This window comes from Cololabis saira, chromosome 16, assembly GCF_033807715.1.
Source record: "Cololabis saira isolate AMF1-May2022 chromosome 16, fColSai1.1, whole genome shotgun sequence".
In the NCBI taxonomy this organism is placed as follows: Eukaryota; Metazoa; Chordata; class Actinopteri; order Beloniformes; family Belonidae; genus Cololabis; species Cololabis saira.
Window position 1 is genome coordinate 35,542,866 of NC_084602.1, and position 19,046 is coordinate 35,561,911.

A 19,046-nucleotide genomic window follows, 5' to 3' on the forward strand; every position below is an offset into this window, starting at 1 on the left:
GCCGCTGCTGCTGATGCTCGCGGCCGCGGGCGCGTTCACGCTGCTGGTGGTTTTATTCGCCCCGCAGATACGGTGAGTGGCGACAATCAATCAATCAGGGCCCATATTTCATTCTGACCGGGTTCTGATCAGTTCTCTCCTCTGATCACGTGATCGATCGTTTTATGTCTCTTTTATTTCGGTGCGTTATCAATAAACTGTGCCGTCACCGGTCCCGGTGACGGCACAGTTTATTGATAACGCACCGAAATATGGATTTTTTCTGAGCTTGAAAATCAATGAAAGTGAAGGAGTGGGAGGAGTTATGTGTTCCGACCAGAGCCATTGGCTGCGGGGCGGGGCCCGCGCGGTGGCGCGGCTCATGCGGGGTGAATGATCAACCTGCTCGGACCATGTGCTCGGTGTCGGGGGGGCGTTCACACTACCCGACCCACCGATCGGGTCGGGTCGGACAGTGGCGGAGCTGGACTTTTAACCTTGGGGGGGCCAGCAGTGGCGTCAATTCAGTCAAAGCTAAGGAATGGCAAGGTTACGAGTCACAGAACTTAAACTAGAGTATCAATCAACACGTCCAGCAAATAGTCATCACAGAAGTCTGCTATGTAGCTGATCTGTGTGGTCAAGAAAATTGGAACTTTTTCCAATGCAGTCTCGCTCACTGCAAAAACTCAAAATTTTACCAGGAATATTTGTCTTATTTTGTAGTTAAAATGTCTATTTTTTAGTCATTTTTAGTCTCATTACACTTAAAACAAGAGTCATTGCCTGAAAAATAACTTATTTGACCATTTTCACCTGTTTCAAGTAAATGTTCAATTGAAATAAGTAGAAAAATCTGCCAGTGGGACAAGATTTATCTTCTTATTACAAGCAAAAAAATCTTGTTCCACTGGCAGATTTTTCTACTTATTACAAGCAAAAAAAATGTTCTACTTATTTTAAGTGAAAATCTACTTGAAACAGGTGAAAATTGTTGTTTTTTGAGTTTTTGAGTCTTGTCTTAAATGTAATGAGATTTTTTTGACTAAAAATTTGACATTTTAACTAGAAATAAGACAAATATTCTTGTTAAGATTTTGAGTTTTTGCAGTGTATAATAACTAGTGAAATCGATCATGTTGTTCTGATTTGCATTTGTAGTTATTCTATATGTATTAAGTAATAGAATAATCAATACAAATAGACAGAGTAATTCCATAAATGTATTTAAAAAACAAACATTTACATTTTCCCTTGAAGCCATACCCAATTGACGCCCCTGGGGGCCAGAGGGCCAGGGCTGTTTCAGGGGGTCCACAGACTATAGGGTTGCCACCTTTCAGAAATAGAAATAAGGGACGCCCCGATTTCAGCAGCACAGGAGCCAAAAAAAAGCCCCAAAACTTCTAATCTGCATAAAAATGTGTTTATTTTATATGAAAAAACAAAATGCTTTGATTTAAAGTTTAAAGTGCTTTAATAGCATTGAACTTGAATGTAGTGGGAAATAATATATTTGTTTCACCTTTAGTTAAAGGAGCATGAGGCAGGATTTATAAAAAAAATTCGTATACGTTTTAAGTTTTCTAGTAATAATGTCAGATGACGCGTTCCAAACCAAAAAGAATGAATCCTCTAGTGCCGTGATTCCCAACCCCCGGTCCCCGGACCGGTACCGGTCCGTAGAGCCGTTACTACCGGGCCGTGGAATGGCTTGTGTTCCGATCATAATTAGGGCTGCGACGACGTTGTCGACAAAAAGCGATAATCAAAATTGTCGGCAATTGTCACCAGACGGTTTTTTCCCAATGGAGTGAGGCATCTCACTTCACTTCACCTCATACAATCTCTGCCCAGAGCCGCGTGTCAGCGCAGCTTTTTTTTTTTTTTTTTTCTTTTTTGCGTCTCCCCGCACCAGACGACTGCGCTCACTGATCAATACTGCAGATGCTGATCAATGATGAGCAGGGGTCCGTTTCACAAAGCAGGTTTAGTGAAAACTCTGAGTCTGTTAACCCTGAAATGAGGGAAACTGAGTTTTCCGTTTCACAAAGGGAGGTAACTCAAACCAGAGAAAGAGAGGTAACTCTCTAGCCTGTTTCACAAAGAGAGGTAACTTAAGCTCTCGGTCAGTTACCGTAATAACAGACGCTCCGAACCTAACCTGGACCAGGTTTATCTCAATGAACCTGGAGTTTCTCTGCGTCTCCGTCTCTTTCAGAGCCGCACGCACATTTGATTTCCTCATTCATTCAGTCAGTAGGCGAGTTTTGGCGAAGTTCTGCCATCTGTCATTAAAAACAGAGTCAGTATTTTAGAAGTCCATTGTCACGAACATGGCATGTCCTTGATGAAGACACAATTGATGAAGGTGCAGAATTAATGCGCAGAGAATTAAATATTCGTTGGGAGATGGTTATCAGACCACGTAATACATGTACATTACAGAACATAGTCTCATTACAGGCAAAGCAATATGTGTTAATCCTTTATTTGTTATAATTTTGATGATTGAATTGTTTAATGATTTCATAATATATTCAAATTTTTTGAGATTTTTTATTTGGGGTTTCATGAACTGTGAGCCATAATCATCAAAATTATAACAAAGGCTTGAAATATCTCACTTTGCATGTAGTGGGAAATAATATTTGTTTCACCTTAAGTTGAATTTACTACGAATGAAGTTTTGCAATATATTCAAATGTTCCGACCTCCACCTGTATATTATTACATGAATAAATAAGAGCATAATACAGGGGTCTCCAACTCCGGTCCTGGAAAGACCTATCCAGCATGTTTTAGGTGTCTCCCCGCATGAATGACAGCAGCAAAGTTGAATAAAATATCTATTTTTCATTGAAGTACCCATCTTTCTCGTGTTTATTATCATTTGCCACATAATTAAAGCAACCTCATACTAAATTTAAGAAAACAATTTTTGCATTTTTTTGTCATATAATTTCATCCAAAACTTGTCGAAATGTGTTTCTTTGAGTGGCAGCCCTGTCATGGCTTGGCGGACAATAAGTTCTGGTACCTGACCGGACTGAACAGCGCCATGCACAGGTGCTGTATGCAGGTTAGGTACAGTCAGCTGCAGAGATGAGCGGACCTCAGCAAACCTCCATGAGCCGTTTCTTTACTAGTTGTTTGAGTAAAAGAAATAGTGATGAACAAGTGGAAAATCCTACCAAAAAGAAAAGCAAAAGCTTTAATCGCAAGTACGACATTATGTATATAAAATACGGATTTGTTGCAACGGGCGATTTGGAGGCGCCAAACACACTTTGTATTTTATGTGGAGAAACGCTCGGCAACGAAGCAAAAGAAGCCATCCAAGCTTCAAAGACACTTAAATACAAAACATCCTTCTCTCAAAGACAAACCAGTGGAAGGAAAAAACGTGACTTAGATTTGCAGAAGCAAGTTTTAAAGGCCACAACATCAGCTAACGTCGCTGATGATAGCCTGCATTTTAAAATGCATTGTTTTTTTCTAAAATGTTTATTAAAATTGACATAAATTGTCAACCGGTCCCTGAGCTTTTTGTTTATACTTCTGCTGGTCCTTGGCACAAAAAAGGTTGGGAACCCCTGCTCTAGTGTATCTCTCTGTTGCCTTGAACAGGCTGTGTGCTGCAAAATGTGCTGCAATTCCGAACCAGAGTTTCCCGCGCTGGGCTGCGGATGTGACTTCAAATGACGCTGCATGTGCGTTCTCCCCGTTCTCCCGTGCCGGCTTCACTGTTGGCTGCAGTACCCCCGACGGCCGTCGTGGTGAAGGGTGGCGCTAGAGAGTATCATTTCTTAAAAGAAGCCTCAAGCTCCTTTAAATTTACTACGAATGACGTTTTGAAATATATATACATTTTCCGACCTTCACCTGTATATTATGACATCAATAAATAAGAGCATAATATATGTCCGTATTGGTTCAATACGGAACGCAACTTTTAATCCCCAATTCCTAAGCCTTACCTGGAGGTTAAGCCGGAGTCCTCCCCGCTGTCTGGTACACACATATATAATAATAATAATAATAATAATAATAATAATAATAATAATAATAATAATAATATAGAAAGATCTGGGCACAGACGCAGCAGGTCCTGTTGCCACAAAGATTTTGCTGGCCGTAATGTTTCCTGTGTTTTATTTTGTTCATTATTGATAAATTTAGTGTTGATGTGTGTGTGTGACAGACGTGTGTATGGGGGGTTAATGAAAATACAGGACAAATCGCGCCCCATATTAGTTCAATACAGGACGCAACATTTTTTTCTCAAATAAAGGACAATTCCGTTATTAGTTTCTCCAACAATCGATTGTAAAACGATAACTCCAATTTCTTGCTAAATCTGAGTACAGTCAATCGCACAACAGCTCTTTCCCATTTTAGATGTTTTCCAGCTGCTCAAACTGAAAGTTTACGCTGACACTCAGTCTTTCTGCCAGTCAGTCTTTCTGCCAGTCAGTCTTTCTGCCAGTCAGTCTTTCTGCCACTCAGTCTTTCTGACACTCAGTCTTTCTGACACTCAGTCTTTCTGACACTCAGTCTTTCTGACACTCAGTCTTTCTGACACTCAGTCTTTCTGACACTCAGTCTTTCTGACACTCAGTCTTTCTGACACTCAGTCTTTCTGCCAGTCAGTCTTTCTGCCACTCAGTCTTTCTGACACTCAGTCTTTCTGACACTCAGTTTTTCTGACACTCAGTGGGCGAAACCCGCCGTGAAGTCGCATCTAGAATAGAATAGAATAGTAGACTTTATTAATCTCCCAGAGGAGAAAATTCAGACAATCTGTGACGTCATGCACTTTCCCTCTATACGTACATTTAGATTCTTATTCCAAGCCAGTTCTACAAGTCCAGACTTTTGAGATGTGGCGGCATCCAGATAGTCAAACAAAGGGTCCCAAATCCGGTAGAATGAAAAGAGTTTGTCCCTTCAAACGGGATGACGTTTGTCACATTTAGCAGCCATTGAGATAAAGTGGGAGCTTTATCAGAGATCTACATAACCAGAATGCATTTTCGAGCACAGTGCAACAGAATATGTAGAACATCTTTTTTTACTGAATTCAGCTGGAAGCTCATCCTCTAATCCCAACAGGCAAGTTCTTGCACCAACGTGTAAAGGGCGCTTAAAAAGTTTATGAAACTGTGAAATAATTGTAGACCAGAATTGCTCCATAGGGTGCGTGTTGTTTTGAACCCGGTTTGAATGTGTCCCAGTAGGAGGTATGCAGCAGGAGGGACGTGCAGGTCCACGGCTCGGCTGGACGGGAAGACGGTGCTCATCACCGGCGCCAACACGGGGATTGGGAGGGAGACAGCGCTGGACCTGGCAACGCGAGGTGACGCACCTGCACGCACCCGGCTGGCAGCAGAGGAACAAACATATCATTTTTCACTGATTTGGAGAGTAAACACAGAATCTACACCTCTGGGTTAATGTGTGTATGTATTTGTGTGTATTTACACATTTCTGGGTGGATGTGGTGCAGCAGGTGGAGGGTCCAGATCGGTCCGGGCAGGACCAGGAACCATTTGATTTGATTAGATTTTTTTTGTACATGTAAAAGACAACAATTAAAAGAGAAGATAAGAAAACAAAACAAAAAAAACAAAACAAGGAATTTCATCCTTTAACACTTAGGGCCAAATCCACAAAAGGATTGCGCAGCTTTTGCGGCCGCTAAACCTGTGCAAATGAGACAAAAAGAGAGCGTCTAATTCACAAAGCACCCGCAAAGGGGGAATTGCACCACAAACTGCGCTGCCAAGCAAATAGTGTCATGGTGCGCCTGTGCCATTTGCATGCATGTAAATTAGGTAATATTCATACATTCGGCGCAAAATTACCCCCTTTCTATGCAAATAAGCCTCATTGCAAAAAACGTCTAATTCACAAAGGCCAGCGCTATTTGCCACACGCAAAAATAGTGGAGCAAATACCGTCTTTTCGAAGCTTGTATTAACTGCGCGCAAACTCACTCCTCACTCCCCATCTGTCTCTGTTTCTCTCTCTCTTCAATATCATTCAAGCCTGTGTGATACTGAATGATATTAAGGGTGAAATCTACAGTCAGACATGACTGTACACAGTCAGATCAAGTGGGGTTGTGGACTTATTTTGGATTTAAAAATAAAAATAACAGGACGGAGCTCAGGATTCATCCATACATAAGGGGCTGCTTTATTACAAACAATTCCACCATATAAACATATAAATCTAGAATGTGTGTGTTTAACAGCTGACCTGTAGGTGTGTGTAGCAAAACACATAACATGAATTACCATTAGATCCTGATCTGATCCCGATTCGGTGTTAATGAAGTTACCGGTGCTGTGCCTTGTCCGTAAATGCGCACAGCCTCTTAACATTTGACATTTCATTAGCTTATGTCATACATGCGAAATACTAGAGAAGTACAAATACGTGAAAGTTGAGGCTGTTGTGCTCTCTGCAGTTTTCATTATGGACCAATGTGTGTGCTGAAATATGGAGAACACTGGAAACAGCTCCGCTCACTTACTCAGACAAGTGCAAATTGCACTCAGCTCCAAAACTTTATGGGCGTGTTTGCCCCGAGATATCATTAGAGCAAAATCTTTTGTGAATAGGACCTTAAAGCAGGGCAAATTGCGGGCACAAATGCGGCGCAATTCACAGCGCTATTTGTGGGCGCAATCTATTCTTTGTGGATTTGGCCCTTAATATCTTAATTTAAATGTGCAAAAGGAATAGGAAGAAGTGTAAACTTATTTAATCCTAGCCCCATTCACTAATCAGTTATTATTTATAATAACCAACTATACTATAATAATACTCACACACTTACCTATTGGTACATACATACACATAGTTGAATATTTCTATATATTTGTACACACATGCCCATATACATATTTATATAAATATACTTTATAATAATAATTGACAATTAACAATTGTATATATGTTAACAAGAGCTGTCATTTGTCTATTTACTGGACAGTGAGAGAAAATAACCGAGTCAAATTCCCTGTCTTGTTTGACCTGACTTGGCCAAATAAACACGATTCTGATAATAATAATAATAATAATAATTAAAGCTGCAAGCAGCGATGAACGGGCCCTCGCACTCACGGCCACCGCCCCCCCCATAAGCATATCAGAAACGACACCACCCACGACTTCCTATGTCAAACCATTCAAAAGATATAGCAGAAAAAGGGACAACCAATCAGAAGAAGGGGCGGGGCTAATTCAGGCCAATGAAGGCCAAGGACTCCATACAGAATCTGATGACACCACCCATGACTCTCTATGTCAAACCATTCAAAAGTTACAGCAGAAAATCGGGACAACCAATCAGAAGAAGGGGCGGGGTTAATTTTCACCAATTATGGTAAAGGACTCAATACCGAGTCCCATGACACCACCTACGACTCTCTATGTCAAAACATTCAAATGTTATAGCAGGAAATAGGGACAACCAATCGGAAGAAGGGGCGGGGTTAATTTTCACCAATTATGGTAAAGGACTCAATACCGAGTCCCATGACACCACCCACGACTCTTTATGTCAAACCATTCAAAAGTTATGGCAGATAAAAGTGTTCTAGGGGGCGCTGTTGAGCCGTTAGGCCACGCCCATTAATGCAAACCATGAAATATCAAATTTATCGCCAAGTCTGTCTTGCATGCCAAATTTGGTGAATTTTGGAGAACTATCAAATATGGACCAATCAGATTTCAAAATGGCTGACTTCCTGTTCGGTTTTGGCCATGGCTCCAAGAGACTTTTCTTTAAGTTGTGCCATGATACAGGTGTGTAGCGATTTTCGTGCATGTACGTCAAACCGTATTGTAGGGCTTGAGGCACAAAGTTTTCCGGGGGGCGCTGTTGAGCCGTTAGGCCACGCCCATTAATGCAAACCATGAAATATCAAATTTATCGCCAGGCCTGGCTTGCATGCAAAATTTGGTGCCTTTTGGGGAACTATCAAATATGGACCAATCAGATGAAGGGGGGGCACGCTTTTTGGCGTCTAGCGTCGCCACGGTAACACTTTTGAAAGAGAAAAGTAATGCGTGTAGTCGCAGGATGGAGACGCACATTTGTACGTATAACACATCTGGGTTCACGATACGGTTCGGGCCGTATTAATTCTCGAAGGAATGGCATATATTGCTCCAAAATTACGTGATTAATTCAGAATGTTCAAAATGGCCGACTTCCTGTTCGGTTTCGGCCATGGCGCCAAGAGACTTTTCTTTAAGTTGCGACATGATACAGGTGTGTACCGATTTTCGTTCATGTACGTCACACCGTATTCTGGGGCTTGAGGCGCAAAGTTTTTTCGGTCTGAACCAACCAGATGAAGGGTGGGCGCGCTTTTTGGCGTCTAGTGTCGCCACGGTAACGCTTTTGAAAGAGAAAAGTAATGCGTGTTGTCGCAGGATGAAGACGCACATTTTGATGTATAACACACTTGGGGGCACGTTATGGTTCGGGCCGTATTAACTGCCGAAGGAATGGCATAAATTGCGCCAAAGTGACACGATTAATTCGAAATGGCCGACTTCCTGTTCGGTTTCTCGACATGACGCCCAGAGACTTTTCTTTAAGTTGCCCCATGATACAGGTGTGTACCGATTTTCGTGCATGTACGACAAACCGCATTGTGGGGCTTGAGGCACAAAGTTTTCAAGGGGGCGCTGTTGAGCCATTTTACCACGCCCATTAATGCAAACCCTTAAATATAAAATTTTTCGCCAGGCCTGACTTGCATGCAAAATTTGGTGACTTTTTGGGCACGTTTAGGGGGGCAAAAAGGCCTTCCTTTTGTCAGAACAATAAGAAGAAGAAGAAGAAGAATAATTCCTGCAATTACAATAGGGCCTTCGCACTGCAAGTGCTCGGGCCCTAATAATAATAATAATAATAATAATAATAATAATCTCAATCATATGATGTAACAATGCACCTTTCAATATCCATGTCTACCTCATACTGCTGCACCTTTCACTTTAAAAAAAAATTGTATACTAATAAAAGCTACATTTGTCTATTTACCGTACAGTGAGCGAAAACAACCGGAGTCAAATTCCCTGTCTGGCATGTTCAGACTTGGCCAATAAAGCTGATTCTGACTAATCGGATTATGAATCTCATAATTAGGGCCCGAGCACTGTCAGTGCGAAGGCCCTAATGTATCTGTAGGAATTCTCGTTGTTTTTATCGTTTTTATTTTTCAGACAAAATTAGGGCCTTTTTTCCCCTAAACGTGCCCCAAAAGTCACCAAATTTTGCATGCAAGCCAGGCCTGGTGAAAAATGTGATATTTAATGTTTTGCATTAATGGGCGTGGCCTAATGGCTCAACAGCGCCCCCTAGAAAACTTTGCGCCTCAAGCCCCATAATACGGTTTGACGTACATGCACGAAAATCGCTACACACCTGTATCATGTCGCAACTTAAAGAAAAGTCTCTTGGCGCCATGGCCGAAACCCAACAGGAAGTCGGCTATTTTGAATTAATCGTGTAATTTTGGCGCAATTTATGCCACTTTTTCGGCAATTAATACGGCCCGAACCGTAACGTGCACCCAGGTGTGTTATACATCAAAATATGCTTCTTCATCCTGCGACGATGGGCATTACTTTTCTCAGTCAACAGCGTTTCCGTGGCGACGATAGACGCCAAAAAGTGCGCCCCCCCTTCCTCTGATTGGTCCATATTTGATAGTTCCTACTTTCTGCCATATTTTTTGAATGGTTTGACATAAAGACTCGTGGGTGGTGTCATCGGACTTAGTTTTGAGTCCTTGATCTTTATGGGTGAAAATTGCACGCGCAAGGGCCCGTTCATCACTGCTTGCAGCTTTAATTATTAAATGGCTTTTATTTTAAATTTGAAGGAGGTTGTTTAACTGATGTGCTAATTAAAAATTAAACCCAATAAGATGGAGGCCTCATTTAAAAATACATATCTTAGTGAACTTTGCTGCAGGCATATTGTTTACCTGGGGCTGTACTCCACTGGGCATGTGCAGCTCTCAGCAGAGATAGGGATGAGAAAGAGGCCTCACTCTGTTGAAATGTTTTTCAATAATAGTCGATAATTCAATTGGTGGCTATTTTAATTATCGATTTTTGTTGTCAATGTTGACTAATCATTACACCCCGACTATGGAGCCTAAAACCTTTAAAATATATACAAATAAATCAGTTAATTTCTTGGACATGTTGATTTTTGGAGTCAGTCCCTGGTGGTCGGTAGAGGAACTGCAGCTTGTCATACTTCTGGGCTGGTACCGGGCCGGGACCCTGAACCTGAACCCCCCGACCCCGTCACTCAGAGCAGTCCCACGGTGGGGTAAATGGGAGAGTTGTGTCAGGGAGGAAGGGTCATAAATTATGGAATAAAATCTAAAAATAAAAATTGGCAGAACGTGTTTCAGTAATCAGAACCGCTTCAACGCCGCTCAGAAACCCTCAGAATTATTATATTGTTATATTATAGTATGGTGATATCATTTTGTTATATGTTATAATCAGTACTCGAGTTGTAAAAAAAGATCAGGGGGGATGGTGGATTTTATCATATGGGGACAGATAATTTGTGCTGATTACAAATAATATAATATATTACAAATAATAGCAGTGACCAAAACAGCTGCAGAAATACTGCAGGAATGACATAGCAGCAGTTAAATGCAGCCTTCTGTAAGCTTTAAATATCCACTGGGCTTACATCAAATACATCAAAACACAACAATAAAAAACACTTTTCTGAACTTATCAATATGACTCTGTCCTTCACAGGATAAGTAAAATGGATCACTGCAAAAACTCACAATCTTAACAAGAATATTTGTCTTATTTCTAGTTAAAATGTCTCATTTTAGTAAAAAAAATCTCATTACACTTAAAACAAGACTCATCACTGGAGAAAATAACAATTTTCACCTGTTTCAAGTAGATTTTCACTTAAAATAAGTAGAAAATCTGCCAGTGGAACAAGATTTTTTTGCTTGTAATAAGAAGATAAATCTTTTTCCACTGGCAGATTTTTCTACTTATTTCAAGTGAAAATTTACTTGAAACAGGTGAAAATTGTCACATTTTTCTGGTATTATTTTTCTGGTGATGACTCTAAATGTTGAAATAGCAGTAAAACCACATTCATTGATGAAATGACATAAGGGATGGAAAGGGGGGATGGCAGTTTTACAGGGGGGATGATTTGGACCGTTTTTATTTCAGGGGGGATGCCATCCCCCCTCATCCCCCCTCATCTCGAGTACTGGTTATAATACTATAAAAAATATGATGTTATATTAGGATATTACTATATTATTATATGCTATTATAGTATTACATATATTACTTTATATTACCGTATATCGTGCTATATTATCTCACTCTATATGATAATTATTTATTTATTTTTCAAATTAATATTTACTTTCATTATATTATTCACACACACACACACACACACACACACACACACACACACACACACACACACACACACACACACACACACACACACACACACACACACACACACACACACACACACACACACACACACACACACACACTTTGTTTTATTCACGGCGGTTCTGGGCGTTTATGTCTGGGTTTAGGGGCGCGGGTGATCATGGCCTGCAGAGACGTGGTGAAGGGCGAGGAGGCGGCCGACAGCATCCGGGTGGCGATCGCCGGAGCCCAGGTGGAGGTCCGGGAGCTGGACCTGGCAGATACCGGCTCCATCCGGGCCTTCGCACAGACGTTCCTGAGAGGTGAGCGGAGGGACGGTTCCCTGGAGGTTTGGGTCTTCAGTTAACCAGCGTGATTTATGTTTGGTTGTGACGTCTGGTCTCTGCAGAAGTCCACCAGCTGCACGTCCTCATCAGCAACGCCGGCGTGATGATGTGTCCCTACATGAAGACGGTGGACGGCTTTGAGATGCACATCGGGGTCAATCACCTGGGTAGGTGTTGGGTTTAGGTAAACTTATTTACAATAGTTCCAACAGTAGGACTCGTTTAACCTGGTACTGTGTTCGGGTCAAAATGACCTAAATCTCCTGTTCCTTCTTTCCTCCTGCTCTCTCCTTCCTTCTCCTTTCCTCTTTTCTCTCCTCGTACATTCTTTCCTTGTTTTCTTTCTTTCCTCCCTTCCTTCCTCCTTTCCTCCCTTTTTTTCACCCTTCCTCCCTTCTTTCCTCCTTCCCTTCCTTCCTTCTTTCCTCCCTCCTTTCTTTCCTTCCTTCCTTCTTTCCTCCCTCCTTTCTTTCCTTCCTTCCTTCCTTCTTTCCTCCCTCCTTTCTTTCCTCCCTTCCTTCCTCCTTCCTTTCTTTCCTCCCTTCTTTCTTTCCTCCTTTTCTCCCTCCCTTCCTTTCTTCTTTTTCCCTTCCTTCCTTCCTTTCTCCCTTCTTTTCTCCCTTCTTTTCTCCCTTCCTTCTTTTCTCCCTCCCTTCCTTCCTTCTTTTCTCCCTCCCTCCCTCCCTCCCTCCCTCCCAATGGCAAAAGTAGTATTTTTATCCCCAAACTGGCAGAAATCCGAACTTCCAAAACAAAGTCGGCTCGGCAGCAGCTACAACCCATAGCTACAACCGCGGAAGCTTTTTGTTTATTTATCTTAAGCGGAAAACTTTTTGCGCACCGGATTTGCTGAAAGGTGTGTCGGAGGAGGAAACGAGCAGCCAAGCTTAACAAGACAGCTCCCGCAAGGATGAAAACGTCAGTTACGTTGCTGTATTTGTGTGAAAGTTGCAGCAACAACCAGGTATCAGCTCTAACAGGACTTGGTCCACGTAGCTCCTCCGTGGACACATCTCTAAAAGACAGGTTGTCTCCTCCTCCTCCCATGATGCTTTGCTGCATCCAGATTCATTCTTATTTGAAAATGTCTCCGTCTCCCAGTCTTGCTGTTGCCGTTGGTCTTAAAAGGCATGGCGACATGAAAAACACATTTTCTTGATTTTTTTGTGTTTTTTTGGGTGTCTTAACATCAATTACACCCAAAAAACAACGAACTTTTAACATTCAGTGTATTGTGTGCTTTCTGGGATTTTCCGCATAACTATGCAAAAACGGCGCATCTGGTTTGGTGGCGGGTCGTTACGTATAGACCCGCTAAATCACCGCCCCCTCCACCCAGCTCCCTGTCTCCTCTCCTCTCCTCTCCAGCGCACCATAAAGGCTGATTTATGGTTCCGCGTTACACCGAACGCTGAACCCTACGGCGTAGGCTCTGCGTCGATTTAACGCGGAACCATAAATGAGGCTTAACACGGAGCTGTTTAGAGCCTCTTTTGTTCTCATCACCGGAGGAAAACTGCTAAAAAGACCCGCGGCCACTGACTGGACTTAATATAAGGGGACAGTGCTGCTTGCATGCCTTTATTTTTATGATTGTTTGCTGTGGTTCTCCCTGCTCCTTTTCCGTGCATGTTTCGCCTGTCGCTCCCGGCTTAACTCTCCGACGCCGCTGTGAGCGTATGGCTGGAGGAGGAGGAGGTTTGGAGGAGGAGCGGAGCAATGATTGACAGGAAAGGGGGGAAAGGAACCGTTTTTCACGGCGCAAAAAAACACTGTAATAAAAAGCCAGGAAAAGAGTACTAGAGTGAAGTTTTTCTTGTTACACTCTTTTAGACACATTTGAGGGATGTTGGCCAAGACTTTTAATAGTGTTAAAAGCATGTTAAAAATGATGTCACAATACCTTTAATAACTCCGCCCCCTCTGCTGACGTAAGCGGTTCTTTCCTCTAGACCAGTAAAGAGTTGGTGCTACCTTGGAACCGGTTCTTCTGACCTGGAGCCACGTAGATTTATCGTAATTTACCGTTGGTTTTGGGGTGAAATGTATTCTCGTGATTCTCTCTGGGTAGCAGGTGTCACTTTTACAACTGCTTAACCATTATACGATAAATAAACAGCCAAGCTTAACAAGAAAACTATAGCACACCTTCTTCTCACTGTTCACTTATTTATTAGGCCAACGTTTCGGTCATAGACCTTTTTCAAGGCAGTTTTAGAATAGTCTGGCGTTTCATTCGTAATTCTCACCTAAAAATATTGAAATGAACTGAAGTTGAACTAGTTGATGAGAAGTATGAACTTGCAACAACACTGCTGAACACGCCTTTCCTCCCCGCAGGTCACTTCCTGCTGACGTACCTGCTGATCGGGCTCCTGCAGCGCAGCGCCCCGGCCCGGATCGTGGTGGTCTCCTCGCTGGCCCACAACTTCGGCTGGATCCGGTTCCACGACCTGCACAGCCAGGGCAGCTACAACAGCGGGCTGGCGTACTGCCAGAGCAAGCTGGCCAACGTGCTGTTCGCCCGGGAGCTGGCGCAGCGGCTCGCAGGCACGTAGAACCACACTCAGAACCACACAGACCCAGAACCACACAGACCCAGAACCACACAAACTCAGAACCACACAAACTCAGAACCACACAAACTCAGAACCACACAAACTCAGAACCACACAAACTCAGAACCACACAAACCCAGAACCACACAAACCCAGAACCACACAGACCCAGAACCACACTCCCAATTGATACTGTGCAAATATCAATAATGTACATATTGAAAGGGTGTATGAAAATACATTTCTGGGAGTGATACTGGATCACAAAATCTGCTGGAAACCCCATATAAATCATATAAGAACAAAACTGGCAAAGAGTAATAAAAAAATAAAAAGTAGCAATATTGGGGAGAACAAGATACATGCTGGATTATAAATCATTGCACATTCTGTATTCATCACTAGTATTACCATATCTGGATTATTGTGTGGAAGTTTGGGGCAACACATAAATAAGCAATTTACAACCGCTATTCAGACTGCAAAAAAAAGCAATCAGGAAACTTCACAATGTGGGTTATAAGGATCACACTAACGCACTGTTTTTAAAGTCGCATGTGTTGAAATTCTGGGACATTGTCAAACTAAAAACTCTATTCAAAGCGAGAACTGATTCATTTCCAGGCAATTTACAGAAAATGTTTTGTGACAGGGAGGGGGTTATAATTTAAGAGGAAAATTTAACTTCGAAAAACAATGTGTTCATTCTAAAAGGAAAAGCATGTGTATCTCAGTTGTTGGAGTGGATTTATGGAATGGGTTGGGTGATGGTTGAAGCAATGTACAAATATAAATCGGTACAAAAAGGAAATTCTGGGAAGTTATTTGATTGAGGAGTTATGTTAAGGAAAGATTGTGTTTGTTAGCTGGTTAGGTGCAAAGGCACAACCAATGGGAAAATCTGTAGCCTTATAGGCAAACTAGCAGCTATTTATTATTAATATTTTATTTTGTTATAGTTTATTTTATAATAGAGGTAACAAAGGGGCAGGGTTAAATAAGTTTTACTTCTACAGTACCTGCTCCTTTTCGAAATAAACAATTCAATCAATCAATCAACCAACCAACCAATCACACTCAGAACCACACAAACCCAGAACCACACACACGGCTGACGGTTGGCTCCCACAGGCACCGGCGTGACGGTGAACTCGGTCCACCCGGGGACGGTGAACTCGGACCTGACCCGGCACTCCACCCTCATGACGGTCCTGTTCTCGGTCCTGGCCACGTTCCTGAAGACGCCGCGCGAGGGAGCCCAGACCAGCGTGTACTGCGCCGTGGCCGAGGAGCTGCGCTGCATCTCCGGGAAGCACTTCAGGTACCAAGCTGCTCCGGGGAACGTGAACAAGTAAAACCCGTCCGGAGATCTGTTCCCGTTTATCGTTTAAAGGAGACCTATTATGAAAAAAACAGGTTTTTTCTGTCTTTAACATATATAAAGTGGTCGCCCCTCAGCCTGACAACTCAGAGAAGGAGGAAAGCAACCAGATTCTGCAGTGTCTGTACAGCCGCCCGGATGATCCGTCCAGTGTGATGTGGATCTACGAGCCAATAAGATTCTGCTCCCGTCGTTACGTAACCAAAATGCGATTTTTGTTGGTCTCCGTTGCGTGAAATCACGCCCACAACTAACTCTGGCCGGAACAACAACAACAAAAACTCTGCCCACCGGAGCTTCGTGCCATTTTTTCGCAGCGGCGTATCGTGATGGCGTCTGTTCGAGCTAGACATGCAAATTGCTCTGTTGTTGGTTGTAAAAACCAACACAAATGTCTGTATTCTGTCTTTGTGCCCTCCCCTGCTACGCATCATTCAGGCAGCCAATCAGCACAGTTCCTCATTATCATAGCCCCGCCCACTCAGAATCCCTCATAGATAAGGAGGTTAGAGAATGGGAAGATAAAGACATGGATCAGAGGCTGAATTTCTAATTTATTTAGCAAAAAAAATCAAAAGCTTGTTTTTAAGACATTCAAGGCCTGTTTAAAATAGGTATTAGGTGCCATAATAGGTCTTCTTTAAAAACGTAAACTGGCTGCGTCAGCCGTTTATGTCTATGTAGCAGTACCAGGTCCGACACCACGGGGGCTCGCCTGGCCAGCTATCGTAATGATTAGTCCGGTTCCATTTCCCCTCGGGATCCAGGGGCGGTACAAACTAACAGAACCGGCCCAGACGTCACTGGACAGAAATAAAACCAATTAAAGCTGCAAGCAGCGATGAACAGGCCCTCGCGCGTGCAATTTTCACCAATAAAGGTCAAGGACTCAAAACTAAGTCCGATGACACCACCCACTAGTCTTTATGTGAAACTATTCAAAAGTTATGGCAGAAAGTAGGAACTATCAAATATGGACCAACCAGATAAAGGGGGGGCGCGCTTTTTGGCATCTATCGTCGCCACGGTAACACTTTTGACTGAGAAAAGTAATGCCCATCGTCACAGGATGGAGACGCACATTTTGATGTATAACACACCTGGGTGCACGTTACGGTTCGGTACGCATTAACGGCCAAAGTGGCAAAAATTGCGCCAAAATTACCATATTAATTCAAAATGGCCAACTTCCTGTTGGGTTTCGGCCATGGTGCCAAGAGACTATTCTTTAAGTTGCGACATGATACAGGTGTGTACCGATTTTCGTGCATGTACGTCAAACCGTATGGTGGGGCTTGAGGCACAAAGTTTTCTAGGGGGCGCTGTTGAGCCATTAGGCCACGCCCATTAATGCAAACCATGAAATATCAAATTTTTCGCCAGGCCTGGTTTGCATGCAAAATTTGGTGACTTTTTGGGCACGTTTAGGGGGAAAAAAGACCCTCATTTCGTTGGAAGAAAAAAGAGAAAAACAAGAACAATTCCTACAGATACATTAGGGCCTGCGCACCGTCAGTGCTCGGGCCCTAATTAGAGGAAGAAAATGTGACGCGGGCCGAGCGACACCCAGCTAGCATCAACGAGAGACACGTCCAGTGACCTCGGTGGTTTTGATGAGAAATGTCACATGTTGAGTTGCAGAGACGAGCGGCGGTCGAAGGTCGTGAGCTCTTTCGTAACAACCCTCTCCCCCTCTGGTTTCAGTGACTGCAGCCCCGCCTTCGTGGCCCCCCAGGGCCGGAGCCAGGAGACGGCCAGGAGGCTGTGGGACGTCAGCTGTGAGCTGCTGGGCATCGAGTGGGCCTGACTCAGCAGAACCGCCGTCATCCTGCTGAATCATGCTGTTCCTGAGGCCGACGGGCCGGCGGGTCGGAGAGAGGAGGCACCCGGCCGTGGCGGCCATGTTTCGGCCAGAAAGTACGGTGGCCGAGACCCGCCATTGCTGAAAATAAAAGTAACGCTGCAAACAGAAACAAACGCCGCTGCAAATAAAATAAACGCTTAGCAAATAGAATAAACGCTGCAAACGAAAAGAAACGCTGCTGCAAATAAAAGAAATGCTGCAAATATAAAGAAACCCCACTGCAAGTAAAATAAAAAAACGACGCAAATAAAAAAGCCACAACGGAAGTGAATTACCGGGGACTATTTTTGCTGATGCACCGGTGTTGCACATTAAAAATTACACGTAGCGACGTTGAACACTTTTCACTTATTTTCTCGTTCGTTGTTCTTCTTATTCCTCGCTCTTCATATTTCTTCCTTTTCACTTACGTCCTCTTCGTCTTCTTCTTCTCCTCTCACGTAAAAAACACCGGTGCATCAGCAAAAATAGTCCCCGGTAATTCACTTCCGTTGTGGCTTTTTTATTTGCGTGTTTTTTTTTTTTATTCGAAGCGGCGTTTATTTATATTTGCAGCGTTTATTTTATTTGCAAAGCGTTTATTTTATTTGCAGCGGCGTTTCTTTTTATTTGCAGCGTTTCTTTAATTTTCAGCAATGGTGGGTCTTGGCCACCGTACGAAAGCCAAGATCTCAGCTGTATTATTATGTAAACATACTTTTCTCATCCCATCATTTTGTGACATAATGTGAACTCAGAGTAGGCAAAAAAAAAAAAAAGCAACGCTGTGAAGTGACGGGTCGACGCAGGGTACCAGACCAGCATCTCTCTCAGACATCAGTTCCAGTCGAGCATCGCGACTTCAGTGCCAGCCTTTCTAACTTGCCTGCAGGGGTTCTTACACTTTACTAAAGATGTGAAACAATGAGCCGCAGCTACAGCTCCTACTTTATACATGTATTTTGTGATAACGACGGCCGTAAACGCCGCAAGGAGGTTTTTCTATTCAACGTTCAGAGCCGGGAGTCGCCCGAGGTCGCGTTTCCCGCCTCACGTTTTTAAAAGAGTTCACCTTTTCACGTCTTCTCCGCAGCATTCGCATCTGCCGAGTTTACGCCGTATTTTCTACGAGTCAGACTTGCCTTTTACTGCCGCAGCATTCATGTCCAGAGTTGAATGTTTACATCGTTATGTAAATAAACAGAAATATTACGATCAACCTGCTTCTGTGGATCTGTTTACTGGACAGCGTTGAACATCTTCTAGAGCAGAGGTCGGCAACCCGCGGCTCTAGAGCCGCATGTGGCTCTTTAGCGCCGCCCTAGTGGCTCCTGGAGCTTTTTGAAAAATGTTTGACTTTTTTTCCTTTTTTCTTCTTTTTTCTCTTTTTTTCTTCCTTTTTCCTTTCCTTTTTAATCTTAACATTTCGACTTTTTCTCGAAATTTCGACTTTTTTC

General features: G+C 43.0%; 1 protein-coding gene and 1 long non-coding RNA gene across 2 annotated transcripts; both read left to right on the forward strand.

Moving 5' to 3' along the window:
• On the forward strand, positions 1–17,669 carry rdh12 (retinol dehydrogenase 12). Its single transcript, XM_061742942.1, has 7 exons — positions 1–72; positions 5,217–5,338; positions 11,628–11,783; positions 11,870–11,974; positions 14,148–14,357; positions 15,497–15,686; positions 17,451–17,669. The coding sequence occupies exons 1-7, from the start codon at positions 14–16 to the stop codon at positions 17,551–17,553; spliced, it is 945 nt and encodes a 314-aa protein (XP_061598926.1). The 5' UTR covers positions 1–13; the 3' UTR covers positions 17,554–17,669.
• Positions 17,670–18,166: 497 nt separating this feature from the next.
• Positions 18,167–18,808, forward strand: LOC133462548 (uncharacterized). Its single transcript, XR_009784258.1, has 2 exons — positions 18,167–18,248; positions 18,279–18,808. It is a non-coding gene; the product is annotated as an uncharacterized LOC133462548 (long non-coding RNA).
• Positions 18,809–19,046: the final 238 nt, after the last annotated feature.